General features: G+C 36.8%; 1 protein-coding gene across 4 annotated transcripts; it reads right to left on the bottom strand.

Moving 5' to 3' along the window:
• Positions 1-3170: 3170 nt before the first annotated feature.
• LOC132616520 (GBF-interacting protein 1-like) lies at positions 3171-14670 on the bottom strand. Of its 4 annotated transcripts, none has more exons than XM_060330971.1 (11): positions 14310-14670; positions 13199-13242; positions 12364-12466; positions 11839-11944; positions 11259-11656; positions 10907-11089; positions 9059-9446; positions 6889-7177; positions 6336-6488; positions 5209-5700; positions 3171-4048 (listed from the first exon to the last, which is right to left on the bottom strand). In XM_060330971.1, exons 1-11 carry the CDS (start codon positions 14488-14490, stop codon positions 3758-3760), a joined length of 2628 nt encoding a protein of 875 aa, XP_060186954.1. In that variant the 5' UTR covers positions 14491-14670; the 3' UTR covers positions 3171-3757. The 4 variants fall into 4 exon arrangements, with proteins under 4 accessions (XP_060186954.1, XP_060186951.1, XP_060186952.1 ...); XM_060330968.1 differs by having other exon boundaries at positions 6336-6494; positions 14310-14669; XM_060330969.1 differs by having other exon boundaries at positions 6336-6494; positions 9059-9443; positions 14310-14669.
• Between the last annotated feature and the right edge of the window lie 821 nt (positions 14671-15491).

The following is a 15491-nucleotide window of genomic DNA, read 5'->3' as shown; positions in this document are numbered from 1 at the left end:
TCACCTAATGGTTCTAGGTTTTGAGTTCGAATCTCAGCTCAGTAAAAAAAAAAAAAATCGCAAGGCAGAGTTTGCACTCTGCCTGAGGCCTAACTTTAATCTGAATAGGCCTAACTTTGCTACGAAACTCTGCCTTGTGATTTTTTTTTTTTTTTGAACTGAGCCGGGATTTGAACCCCAAACCTCATGGTATTAAGCGAAGGGTAAAAATTAAAAACCACCAATTTGAGAGGCAAAAATTAATGACCAGTGCCTTTGAAGGGTAATCGTGCAAATGACCCAAAGGAATACGGCTTGTTAAGCAAGGCGGCCAAATGTAAGTATGTAGCAAATCCGCTAAGCTTTTAGGAGGAAGTGTTGAACCTAATTGGGAAATATATTGTTCTTTACTCTATTGGTGATGTATAAAGTAACGAGAAAGTGTCCTTTTCAATTACTTGATTAGGATGTAATTTTTAGGGAGGACAATATTAACATGATAAGAAAAGTAGTCAGCAAACCAAGTTCCAACAAGTATATGCTTAGATTTCTTTGTGGACCCCTTGTATTGTATTAATATATTGCAGCCTTAATAGTCCCTTCTAAATTAATTTCGAAGGATAATTTCATCCAAATTTGTTAAACTAAATTAATTGCCAGATGAGGAGTGTTTGTTTGAATTAGCTATAAACTTTTGTAATGTATTGAATTAGATGCATTAATAGCTAGATTATTTTCGTTAGTTTTGTGCTACAAAGATCCTTGTTAGTCACAGATCATAATTTATAACAGTTCTAATAAGTTAGTATAAACTAGTAGATGTTACATATTTTCCATTTTAACAGTCGGGTATAACATGCTTACCATCTACTAGTAGACCCGTTTGTGCCTTATTCCACTATTTGAAACACTTGAGTTTAGTATTATTACAAGTATTCATTTGCTCATTAGTATTTGCAATTTGCAAATATTGGGCTTTAGTACTTGAAGTATGGATAGGAGTGGATATAGGTTTGAATATATATGGGGTCGCCCCAACCAGTAACTTTGATACAGATCTCTTATGCTTAAAAAAATTACTAAATATGTACAAAAATTTAATTCAAAACTCAGTTTCTAATATTTGAGGCTATGTTTCCTAAAATAAGGTGTAGCATTGGAATTGCTATGTAGACTTCAGAATCCGTAAAGTTCAAATCGTAGATTCGCTTCTGAATATAGGCGTAATATTCAAATACTGATTTGAGTTTCAAATGAAATAATCTACTCACAAATTTTCAACAATCACAAGCTATATTTTGTTAAGTAAAGTTTGTGTCCAGACACAACTCAACCTACCTTCAAAACACTTTTTCAATTTAACTTCAGATACATTGTTTTCAACCTCAACTAAATTTTTCCAAATGCTTGGTAGATTTTATCTTATTTTATTTTACTTTTATCCAAAGAAGACCGAATATTAGACTAAGTATCATTTATAAAGGTAGTGGAGTACATTCTCTTGGAGGTATGATGATAAAATAAGATATTAAACTAGCAATCTTAAACTTAGTAGGGATATTCGATATCTCCTTTACCCTTTTCCCAACAATATATAAAGGATTTCCAACCTAAAGTTACATTGGCGATGACAATATTAATCTTAAGAACCATTGATTAAGGTAGTACAATATATTAAGGATTCCCAACGTAAAGTTACATGATCCATTAGAATAAAGGGAATTGACATATTTGGTACAAATCTACGACTTTGGACACTGCATATGTTGGTAAATGGTTTGGTTACCTACCAAGCATACCTAGTGATAAACTAGTATTAATTTGGTCAATCTCAACGAACTGACAATAAATTTTTTTTAAAATATTCACAACCCCTCCGCACAGTGGCGGCCTTATTTACTAAAGGCGAATATATTCCTTTTTCGTTGAAAAAATGCACTATCTATTCAAGTGAAAATTTTATTTATGTGTGTAAAAATATAATAAATTATTAAATCTCCTAAACACATGAGAGCTTGTTTTCCAATCCATTTAATAAAATTTCTGAATTTGTCACTCGCCAACTCTCTCCCGCAAAAAATTAAAAAAATTAAAAATAAAGGACCAACATTTTCATCTTAACGTAAATTTGCACTTGTTTTTTAGGTGCTAGACTTACAGTTACAAAGATAAGGGGTAATAATCCCGAGCAGATTGGACCATTTGGTTAGATTTTAATTCCGGTAGTAAGTAGATTGGACCATATAGTTTTGAGTTTCCAAGGTCCTATGGACGCAAGTGGTTTGGAAGATATGTTTGTAACTTGTATCTTGTGCGCAATTATGGATGTACTATTCTCATGACAAGTCCTGCTGATATCCTTGGCTCATAGTTTGTTGTCTTGCAGTTGTTTGGATGTCAAACTAAGTGCTTGTACCCAAACAGTTTATTTTTCTCTAACAAGAATCTACACTTTCCCGTGTTTGGTGGAGAGAGAATATTTTTTTGGCGATATACATAAACAATCCCTTAAACATGTAAATAAATTTCATAGACTTCAAACTACAACATGTTCCGACTAAGCAACTAAACACATAATGAAGTGTTCTCACTAGACAGTTCTAACTCAAATTTTAGAAGAGCAACTAAACACATAATGAAGTGTTCTCATGCACTCATTATATAAATAAATTAACCACTTAAAATGTCACCTCCTTCAATTATACTTATTAGTCTCAATAAGCCATAAGACCTCAGGTTTACTCCAAATGAGATTGATGTGTGTAATTAAAAGAGATAACATATTTTATGTGGTTAACTTATAGGCACTGAAGAACACACGCAAAAACATTTCCAAAGTTTCAACAAAAGTGTCAAATAAGAACACTATATCCTGTGTTCAAATGCTCAAAAGTTAAAGGACTGTCGATGTATTCCACCTACTTTTTTCTGTTTGAATGCAAAATCCACCGGGTACAGATCAATGTGAAGTATTAGTAGTAACTTGCACGTTGTTTCTCAAGCAATTCATATCCAGGCATTCATCATCTTCGCCAACTTATTGCATGACAGAAACATTTCTTTAAAATGAAAACACTGCAAAGAGGAAGCAATTCATATTTTTCTCCAGTCATTCTGGAAAATTTAGCACTGCAATATCTAGTGCACTCCCCGAGTAGCAAGAAATGGAAAATGTAGGAGAAATGTCAAGATTAGAGAAAATTCTAACAGTGAATTGGATGCAAGACCATCAATAATCTCAAAATTTCAACACCACAGAAAGGGCCTTTCAAGTTATGTATCAATTCACCTCACCATTTACCGCGAATAATGCCGCATTTTTCTTTGCCCCAACCACCAATTACAAGAGTCCCTCAAAATTAACTTTACAGGTACAAAGATAAGCGCGAAAGCAAGATGTATGAAAAAAACCCTAGAAACCTCATTGCTTTCAAGAGTCCTAAAAATCCTACCAAAAGACGAAATATGTAGGGACGAAAAAAGTTTAACCTCATAGTTATTCTAATAAAATAATGCTCAAAACTATTGAAGGCTATAAAGTTGTAAACAAAACCAATCCGCATATACCTGCCTCAACTAAAATCTGTCACTATCAGTTACAGGAGGATTCATCATTATCCTCAGTCCAAGCAAGAAGAGATGCCAATGGTGACGTACTTTTGTGGTTGGCACCCTTCATAAATTTACAGTCAGCCTGCACACTTCTTTCCAACATTTGCTGGAACCATTCCTCCACATCGCAACATGTTGCATCTCTAAACCCTCCAATGAATAGCAGTCAATAACTATTTGGCCAGTTCATTTGTGAATGCTGAGGCCGTTGATAAACGTTGGCGGTTGGTCCCACCATATCAACTGGACCAGCAATCGTCTGAGACTGCTGCAGAAGTGGATGAACACTTGATGCTGTAACTGGTTGAGCTGGGTGATAAACACTAGCAAAGGTCCCATGTCCAGGTTGTGTGGGTGTTAAAGCCACTTGACCCTGAGGAAGATTGTAAAAGGAACTTGCTTGCAAGCTAGATAAATCTCTGTTGTGCGCATTAATCCACACACCTGAGCTTTCGCTCTGCAAAAATGACATGTCGCATCTATAATCACATTCTTCATACATATGCACAGATGATAAATATTTTTAATGAAGTGATGAAAGGAATTGAGTCCATAGTACAAGATATTTAATCACAGAGTAGGAAAGTTAAGTATGAAGTCTAAGCAAACCACTATGCCAACTTATTCTGCAGGCAACTAAGTTTAGAAATTCTAATTGTTATCTCTGTTTCAGAAATACAGAATTCTTCCTTCAACTAGATTGCGGAGATGTACCAGTGTTTAATTGGACAGCATACAAGCCCCAGTACTACCAAGCTGCCCTACGCGAAACTAAAAGCTCTATAACAACAAACACAAGTAAATCTTGTAACTTCCTCAAATGGAATGATGCAACAAATTTCTGTTTTACTTTTTAACATTTTCGTCCTCTTTTTAAAACCAATCCTTGATAATGTTAGCTAAAATGTCAAAATCTGAAACCAAATTACAAACAAAGCAATTAGTTCATGACGAATCATAGCTGCTCAGCAATTAAGTCTCAATTAAAATCACATAAAGCACACATACAGGGAAGAGAAATGATCAGGAAACAATACAAACTCCATAGTGCAGCTTTTCCCTACTAAAGATGCAAAAATTCATGAATTTCTGCGACTGCCTATATGGCTCCTCAGATAAGCAGATCCCGTGGGGCGATGACAGGTTTTATTTCCTTGTGAAGTGACTTTTTAAAAAAAAAAAGAAAAAAAAAAGAATTTTTTGAAGTTCTTGAGATAACTGTGTACTCCTGCCCTTGTTAACACACATGCTGCCCCTCAACTTCCACAGGCCGGGATAAGCCAACATCAAATCCCTCTATTAGCATACACTTTGCTAGGAAATGCACAAGTGATAACACTTAAAGTATAATATAATATCATGGATATATTACAGTTATAAACAAAACTAAGATCAAATTCCATTTGACAAACTAATGTACTCCAATTTGAATTACACTAATCAGTTTTTGGTTTCAATTCTTACCAGCCCCTTAACACTTCTGCTCAAAACATTTCAAGCTCTAAATATCCACAGTTTTCACTATTTTCAGCAATAATGATGCACATTTTCACAGGAAATATTTCAATGGAGCATTAAGAAATACCAACATTGCAAAGAGCAGGTTATAGGACCAACCTGTTGTCCACTCACATAGACGTTACTCTCCTGGAACTGCGATGCAGAAAGATCCTCATTGGGATTAGGGTTTCCAGTCGTTGTAGCTGAACTAGGGTTATAGTTGACAGGAGAGGATCCATATGGTGCATAAGTGCCAGGCACTCCCATGTGAGCTGAATTTCCCACATTAGCTCCTGGTCTATATTGCGAAAGTGAGTATCTGGCAGCAGCTGATGGTGGAGGTGGATACCCACCTCCAGCCTGGGGTTGCTGGGAAAATGCACCGTTGCTTAATAATTGATGGATGGCTGTTGGTGGAACATAAAGTGGTGAAAAGTAGTGACCATATGGAATATAATTCGGAGGATAATGGGGCAGATGCATCCCAGTAGCCTGTCGAAATACAGGGACAGGTTGCTGTGGTACAGATATAGAACTCTGCATAAGCCCAGCAGCTTGAGTCACAAGTGGTGTTTGAGTTGCTGCAGATAAAGTAGGAGTATTCCCACCCTGCAGAACAATCAAATAAATAAATACAAGCACAATCTTAGGGGTGGGTCAACTGCACGTCAAAGCATCACGGCAAAGTGATATTGTACCAAAACTAAATAATTGTTCTCTGCGCATTATTTATTATGCAGACTTTCCAATGAAGTGTGAAACTACTTGAACATCACCATCAGAAGTTAAATCAAGACTGATCTGTTATTATTCTATTAAAAAGGACAAAAAGGCGTCCAAGCCAATGATTTAGTGCATATTGAGAAGTAACAAAATATATTTACTCTTTACTCAGCGGCTTAATGAGACCTCCTGTGAGATTACCTACAATATTATCAGGGAAGCAAGTTCCAACAACAACATACCCAGTGTAATCCCACAAGAGGCGTCTGGGGAGGGTGGTGTGTACGCAGACCTTACCCTACCTTGTGAAGGTAGAGAGGTTTCAGGGAAGCATGTTCTAGCAGAAGGAAATTTGGTGAGCTCACAATTTGAACAGCACGGAATCTGATTTAATCTCTCTTCTATGGTTTATTTAGAAGGCATTTGTTTGAACATGATCCATGTTTATCATTTGAAATTATGTCTACAAGAAGTTAAGAGACAAAAATATAGGCCACAAATCAGTCTAGACGGATTCGAACCTCTTGAGAAGATTGAGAAGTGTGTGAAGGCACAACTGCCACACTGCCATTGTACTGGGAAACACCTGCTGAATGGAAGGGTGAAATGCGGCCATCACTATCAGCACTCGAACGGTAGAATTGGGCGTAGTAGCCTGTTGGGTCAACGGGCTGCTGAACCTGAACAAATGGATAGCTGTAAAAGTTCTGGAATATAATAAGTATATCTTCCGAGCTTAACCATACAAATGCTTCAAAATGTATTGATTATCATTGATACAATATTTAAGAACATGTCAAATCATTTTCAGAGAAGCAATTGTTGTTAAATAGTTCCTACAGCCATCAATATGAAACCGAGCACAACTGAACAAGCACATGAATTCCTAGGTCCCTGCTACTCATATTGAGGTAAAACCAGTTCACACTGAGGAAAGTGTTCAATCAAACTGCTGTGATAGAGCACCAATTTGAAAGTTCATTATATCAATAACAGCTTGAAGCTTCAGAAAAGTATAATAATGACAAAATAGGTATACAAAAAAAAAAAAAAAAACAGAGAATGAAGACCTACAAGGTAATTTGGAAGACGAGAAACATCTCGAGTTTGAGATTCAGAGCTCTCAAAGGGTGGGAGCTGATTGCCTAACATTGGTGGAACAAAGCCAAAATTATAGTTGGGGGATGTATGAACAACTGAATATTGTTGGCCCACCGGCAGAGTCTCTTGCTTCGGTTCACTGCACTCTGGGGCAGAGGATGAGACATCATCTGCTTTCGCAGGCAAACTCTCTTGTCCATGTGACGGTGGAGGCTGATCAGAATAATCAGTGTCCTCTGCAGCTGCTGATGCATTTTGATTACTGCATGAACCCATACAGAAGAAAAATTGTTAAGAGGCGAAATGCTAAACTGGAGGAGGTGCAAATCTAATCATGCATCAGAATTCATTTGGAAAGAAAAGATTTCACCAAGTTCAGAATAAAAAACTAAGAGGCAAACATGCTCATGTGCACCAAAAAACTGAAAGTATGGGGGATCTCTTAAGAAAACAAGCTGAGTGCAATGATAAGACTTGACTAAGAAGTTGTATTATAAGGTTGCAGGTTGAGCTGTAAAACCAAAAAACTGAAGCTTGTGTCACTTGATACTTTAGGGCACTGAATTTCAGGTTCTCAAGTTAGGTCTAAATTACACCCTTTATCCAATTAAAGTGTCCCGGTTTCACTAGACATTGTTTTAAGTTGAGACTTGAAATTTTTATATTTAAATATAACTAGGTCCTCGCCGGGGCTTTGGTCCTAGTGGTAAGAGTGCAGTGTGTGATGTGTGAGCTAGGCGCCAGTGTTATCAAAAGCGAAAAGCGCAAAAAAACTGTAAGGTCAGCTAGGGCTTTAAGCGCAAAGCGCAAATAAAGCGTGGGCTTTAATGAAAAAAAGGCGCAATGGTGCAAAAATACAAATATATATATATGTTTAGTCCAAGACTAATAATAATAAGCATGAATAACAAATATATGGACAAAAAAAATCGTAAAAACATTATTTTTTTTGATTAAGCACCGGGTGTCCGGGTCTCTTTGAGCCCCGACTAATCCCGGGGGTGCACAGGCCCTCGGCAAGGAGTTTCCCGCAAGTGCACCACGGGTAATTCAGGGTTTTACCCCAGTCCGATGGCCCTCAGAAATTGTTTGCACCCAGTGGGTTTCGAACTTGAGACCTTGAAAGGGAGCACCCCAAGGCTCAAGCCAATTACCACCAGGCCAACCCCTGAGGGTTTAAAAACATTATGATAAAGTGAAATATCAATTATCTAGTGTCATGTCTTCAAGAGAGGCTCATTGGCAAGGAAAAGTATGTCTCAGGGCCTTGATGATGACACTAAAGCGCACATAAAGTGAGGCGAAGCGCTCAACATGTTTTGAGGCTCGCTTCGAGGCTTAAGCGTGCTTTAAGCACGCCTTTGATAACACTGCTAGGCGCACCTCAGGGTTCGAACCCCACCACAGAGAAAAGTCTTACATTTAAGTGGAGAAGGGTATAGGGGGGAGCCCATTATCCACCAAGTTTCGAACTTGCACTATGACCCTTGGGGATTTCTCAGATAGCAATACACACACACACATCCACAGAGATATCCAAAAAAGGAGAACAAGCGGGCAAAGGTTGAGAGATTTGTGACTTAGATCACACGTTCGAGCACTGGGCCCTGCGAACTAATCACGGTATTTAAGTGGAGAAGGGTTGAGGGGCATGCCCATTATTTCCGAGTCTCAAAACCTGCAGTTGGTCCTACATATTGGCCCCAGACAGATTTCTCGGTCACCAAAAAATGGTGAAAAGAATTAACTTTTGAAGAAATCTTTCTTTATGGAAAAATTGGGTCCAGCGATACCTTAATATATTTTTTCTAAGTAGGTGGACCCAAATTTGTGACAACCAGCACAACCCGAAGTGGGAAAGTTTGAACTGTAACAGTGGGAGTGGGACAAAGGGAGTAGGGGAAGTATCTGAAGCATCTACCGATAGCATGTTTTCAGTTAATCCTTTGATATTGCTGTTGAAACTGTACTTGGGGCCAAAAGACTCCCTAAAGATTCAATAATAAGTTACTTTGTCTTGGTTGATAAGTACAGATACAACATAAATTATTGCGAAAAAAAAAAAAAACACAGCTGCCTTATCAATAGGACAAGGGAGGGAGCATCGGGGACAGAGAAGAAATAGAGAGAGAGAGAGATAGACCTTGGAGGTTGTTCAGTTGTAGCTTCTTCAATGCACTCGGAAGCTTCAGAAAGTGGTGGACTTCTGTCATGCTCAGGAGCATTATTTGTGCTTGTGCCCAAACTAAAGCTAGTGTCAAAACTTCCAAAGCAGAAACCAAGTTTTTCAACCTCAGGAACGTGAAGGTGGCTAGGAATAATAACATGTTCAACATCTGAAATGTGTGATTCCTCTAACTTCTTCTGCAGGTCCTCCGTAACTTCTTTTGTTTCGGGAACAGCAGCAGGAGGCTGCGACAGAGTATTGACTTCAACAGAAACCGTAGAAACACCGGACGAAGCAGCAAGAGCAGACCCCTGAACTAGATTACTGTTTACAGGCTTTGGCTTCCACTCCTTAGAAGGACCTGCTGTAGAAAAACAAAGAAGACAGTGTTATGCTTCCAGCACGAATTACTGAACAGATGGGAAAAAAACAAACTCTATTTGCTAATGCATTTTCTTTTTCTTTTCCAATCTAACAAGTGAACTCGAACCAACAAACAAGCAAAGAGACTTACAGCACTAAGGTTCAAAATTGAGAACACTACTCATCTAGAGACAGAGTTACAAACACGCCAAATATAAAAACTCAAGACACTACCCATTTCTGATCCAAGCGAAAGTAAAAACAGACAAGTATCTAAACAGAGATCAATACTTTCTAACCTTTACCAGGCAGTATCCAGCAAACTTAACTTATGCAAGGGGCCAGATGATTAGTAACGAGCCAACGACCAACATTCTATTTTGAAAACATACATGGCTTTTAAACATTCCCGGTGCAACATTTTGATTTTGGAAACTCAAGCTTGAGCTAAGTTCCAGCTCAGACTATCTTTTTATTGGTGAACAATTCTAACAATAGTATATGTGCAGTTTAGAAAGAAGAAAAAAATCCAAGTGTGTACATTATGATATAGGCTCAACAACTAGGGCTGACCCCCACCCTTTCAAAGTGCAATGGAGGTCACTAACCTAAGATGGCTCTTATTGATCACTCATTGAACCCATCTATGCATGTATATTGTATTGTATATTATAGAATTACAAATGGAGTAATACAGAAATTTTTAAGTTAAAACAACAATAACTGGAAAAATTATGCTTTGATTATCAAGTCACTGGTCTTCGAAAGTATCCAGCAAGATTTATATAGTTAGATGTCTTATATTGATATACTTTATGATTTATTTTTTATTTTTTGGTATTACGCAATAGCTTATTGATGTTGAGGGAGAAAATCCTGTACACAAAAGTATACAGAAAGGTAGAAAACCTTCACCCAAACGTTTTATAATGATACACATAATGATATATTGTTAACACAAACAAAAATTAAGTTTCCACCAGTTCATCTCGTTTAATCTACGTTGAGCTCAATTTCAGCTCATATGACCAAATCAACAAGAATTTAAGAATTCTAAATTCTCCTTGTGGCATGAGAAACACCCTTTCTCTGTCTTTTATGAAGAGAAAATCAAAGTTATATCTTTATTACTGTTGCAGAAGCTTTTACTCTCTATTCATTGTTGTGGCATGCAAAAGCTTCTTTTTAATTTCACAAAAGCATCCCAAGCAGAATTGCTACATTCGTTCTTCGTCATAAATTTGTGTTTTGATAATATATGATCTTACCCACAAGCAAATGTTCTTGTGGGAAATGGTAGAAGAACATTATGCAGGTAATTACGAGGCAAAAGCCAAGAACTTCAATTATCAAACTACGCAGCAATAGTAACAAAATCAGTATAATAAATCATTTGACAAGTTAGGGCATTAAAACCAATATTATAAGTTATAACATACAGATCACGTTAAATTACTATACCTTTTTGTAGACCAATTGTTTGTGAGCGATTGTTGTAATTAGATGACGGCCTACTAACGGAAGAACCACCATGGGTTGAAGAAGCAGTTTGCGAGTACTCTTGAAGTTGATTCTTTCCAGACCCCTGAAATTTGCTTGGCATCTTTACTTGGATATCTGAGCTTCCAGCATCAGAAATTGCTACTAGGATGTGAGGGGAAAGAAATATATAAGCTTCACAAATTGGGCAGTAACAAGTCCGTCTTCTTAAAAAAACAAAAAGGGGATAATAAAATATATAATTATAATAATCATAATAAATTTTCTATCAAATAGTAACAGTTTCATAGTATTAAGTCTTCAAAGCCTTTACCATTAGTCTTTTTGCTCCCATTGGAGTTAGAAGAAACATGTTCAACAGGAGAATGCTGGCTCCCAATTTCCCTTCTAACTGTGCCTACTACACCAGCGGGTCGTGAATCTTGAGATGGTAAGAGCACGGGATCTGAAGCTGAGAGATAAGTTCCCGTTGGAGGTGGTGAAGATAGCGTTCTTGAAGAATTGCCGGAGTTTGGCCTTCTCTGCCCATGCACATCCCTGTTTCCTGTAGCCGCTTTTGGGTTTTTGCTTGCATCAGCAGAAGTTGTCTGTACACCTGTATTTGCTTGAAATTGTTTAACTGCTCTTCTTGTGGATGCATGAGCATTTAGTACAACACTGTTGCTCCCGGAAGCTAGACCACTAGGCCCATTTACTGCAGCACTTGATGAGCTGAAAAATAATAATGAAAATCAGGCCTTCAAAATAAGACCAGATAATCTAGGCAACCAAAAACCTAAGCGGGATTTTTTTGTAATTTATTATGAAAGGTATTACCCTGGCAATCCAAGGTATCATCATGCATATGCAACAATTGCCTATACCGGGCAAAAATCCGTAAACACCAATACTACCTTGAAACATTCTTTGCCTCAACATTAGGAACAGAAGATAGGTTGACACTCTTGTCAAGAATTTGATTGGTAATGTTATCTTTCCTATTCTTTCCACCACCTACATCTGACAAAACATACACATGATAGTATGAGTGTATAAGGAAAGAGAAAAACATAAGATCAATCTAAGAGAAATATAAAGGTTCTATCTATGAGTGAAATGAAAAGGTCTCAAGTGTGAAGTCAATTCTTTAAAGTCTAAATCCTAATAAGAGCTTAAAATCAGTTAAGATGCATTTGAAATAACTGGTGAAATATGTAAACAAAGGGACGGATTGTAGATTAGACATTTTAAATCTTAGAAATCAGAGCCTTTTGTCAGTTAGCAAGAAGGGCACATCAGAATAGATGGAAAAGAAAGTAGATTGAGTACGTTAGAAAAGATGGGCTTATAAATTAAGATTCAGAAGAACATAAAATGTGGAACCAGGGCATCACGAGAGACTACCAAAATGCAGGAAGATTAAAAAAATTGTTGATTACCATGTGAAGCATGACGAGAAGTCAAATTTCCACGAATCCCTTTGCTCCCCCTGCCCTGCATGCCTGTTTTCCACTTTGGTTCAGCAGACTCCTTGATTGAATTCTGAGGCCAAGAGTGCAGAAAGAGCAGGTAAAGGTCTATGGTAACCCAAAACACTTCTGCATTTATCAGACGTTTAAAAGAAAAAAACAATGCAACTTAAGCAAGATGCTTATACCAAATCGGATTAATCCATAACTCCTCCGAAAAAGAAACCCTTTTGACATACATTAGGTCCTTAAGAACCAAAAGGGGAATGAATTCTGCTAAGGTGTTAATGCATAATGGTACTACATCAGGATCTTTATTTGATAAACCAAGACACTAATCAGTACTATATGTGATTTTCTTCAGCAGGACAACAAGATAAGCTGCAACTATAATTAAAGCAGCTGAACACAAGATGGCATTCACAAATGCTGACCAGCTACGTGATTGCAACAGGTCTATGGATATGCTATTGAATTTGTTATCTCTTTTAGGCAATAAATCACTCGCTCACCCTAGACTTGACACAGATTCTAGAACCTACACCTCCAATGAGAACTTATCCATCAGTATGCCAGCCACAGACCAAGAGTATGTGCTAAAATAACCTCTTCAGGCACCTAAAACAGCTAACTACATTATTTTACAATTTCTCGCCCAAAATAAATAAAGAGAAGGGAGAAAAGACAACTGATAAGTCATACCTATGCAACTCCCATTAGAAATTTACAGGCGAATTAATAAGTTCATTATTTTTTCGTGTTAGAGAGTGCGATTATAGTTATGCAAATACATTCCTAATCATACCTCTTTTCTTCGGTCACGCTTACTTTTAACTTCATGGAATGTATCTGCAAACAAAGCATAAAAGAGGTTAGCAAAGAAAACAAAGCATAAAAGAGGTTAGCAAAGAAACTTAGTTATGTCACGAACGCAAGGATACCCTAGAAAGAGAAAACAATAGACCCTTTATGCTCCTAATGTGAATGCCACATTTCCTAATCAAAATACCTGTGAATGGCTCATTTACTCTTAAAAGCATTGGACCAACCATCAACCGATCTTACATTAAATCATAGCTTCAAAAATGTAATCTTTAACCCACAATCAAATGTAATCTGCTTCAAAATCTGATCTTGAACCAAAAACAGATTGTAAACCCAACCCCCCCCCCCCACCCCAAATATTTTTTCACGGAGAGGGGAAAGGGTGATTGCATCTTTCAGAAGGTATTTTTCTCAAACACCATAAAATTTAAAGGCAGCCCCTTTACACATATACAAGTGCACCACTGAAGAAGCCAAAATTGAAAAATGTAATTTTTAACCCAAAATCAAATATAATTTGCTGCAAAATCTGATCTTGAACCAAAAGCAAATTTAAGTTCTCAACCCCCACCCCCCCACCCCTTTTTTTTTTTTTTTGTGGGTGTGAGGGTAGGGGGAGGCTGATTTTGCATCTATCAGAAAGTTTTTTCTCAAACACCATAACAAATTAAAGGCAGCCCTTCTACACCTATTCAAAAGCATCACTCAAGAACCCAAAATTGAATTCTGTCCATTCGCTCCCCACCCCACCCCCCCCCCCCAACCAAAAAAAAAAATCAAAAACACCAGAAAGAGCAAAAAGAAAACATAAGACAAAAGAGTAACAAGGGGCATGAGAAAATAAAAGAGAACCGACTGAATTGAGGACGAGGCACACATGCACAAGACACACCAAACAGAGAAAAAATAAAAATTGAACAAAGGGTCTTTCAAGAAAACTCATTCCATCAGTAATCAAAGCAACAAACAGATCACAACATAAAACAAGATCAACCCCATCTCATACACTAAAGTCACAGCTAAAGTACATACACAAACAAGACATAAAGCTACACATATACATAGAGATATAAAAAGGGGTGAAAATGGACCCTGTGAGAGGAGTTTCTGAGCAGTTTCATTGGGATCCATACAACATTCTTTAAGCATTGCATATACTTCATCTTCACTGTGATTTGTAGTCATCTCTTTGATGTTTTGGATCATTTTTCTCACATTAGTAGGGATTGAAACCCTAGCAACTCCACCACCAAGACCACTGTTGTTGCTCATCTTCAACACCACCCCCTTACAAACCCCACCAATATTCTCTCAACTAATATATATTCCAGTATATACCTAACTATCTCTCTGTATATATATATATCTCAAGTGTATATATAGTCTTTATTAGAGAGAGGGGGAGAAAGAAAGAGGAAGAGAGGGAGAAAAGAGAGTGATATTTGGTGAAATATAACACTTGGGGGAAGGGTTCTTGAATATTTTATTTTTTATTTCTAGTTTCTATTTTATTATTATTATTATTATAGAGACCCATTAATTAGGGGCGGAAGTGCAGAATTTTCATAACGCAGGGGTGTAACTGTTTTTAAAATTAAGATATTGAGAGTCTATCTGTAACCGAGTCATAGTAGAGAGGTGTTTAGTGTAATCAATCATTTTCTTTTTTGTTGGTCTTATTAAGGGCATTTTTGGTATTTTACTCGCTTTTGTTTTTTCAATTTTATGGTCTTTTGACATTTAATAATTGGTCATTTGGGTTGTAAATCTGAATTAGATTACGCCATTTATGTTATTTGGCGTTTTTTGAGTATAATAATTGTTTCCTCGATGTACAAGTAAAACGGTATTCCTTCCGTCTCATTTTAAGTATCTTAGTTTGACTGGACATAAAATTTAAGGAATAAAAGGATACTTTTGAATTTCGTGGTCATAAATTAAAAATGTGTATAATGTACTAAAATGTCATTTGAATCTTGTGGCTTTAAACGTGTCACGTAAGATGTTTGGATTGTCAACTTACTAAATATAGAAAGAGATTCTCTTTTTTAGACAAAGAAAAAAAAATATAAGACACTTAAATTGGACTAATGGAGAATAATTTTTTTGAATGTACTGTACTCAACTTGAAAGCATTGTAGAGGAGAGCGAATTTTTTAGTTAACATGACAAAATTTGTATCAATGATTTTATCATGATTTTCAAATATTAATTAATATTGAGAAAGAAAAAATAATTGATATCATAAGGAGCTTGTAATAATTAAACTTACA

The sequence above is a fragment of the Lycium barbarum genome, chromosome 11 (genome assembly GCF_019175385.1).
Source record: "Lycium barbarum isolate Lr01 chromosome 11, ASM1917538v2, whole genome shotgun sequence".
NCBI classification, from domain to species: domain Eukaryota; kingdom Viridiplantae; phylum Streptophyta; class Magnoliopsida; order Solanales; family Solanaceae; genus Lycium; species Lycium barbarum.
This window is presented reverse-complemented; position numbering and strand designations above follow the sequence as displayed.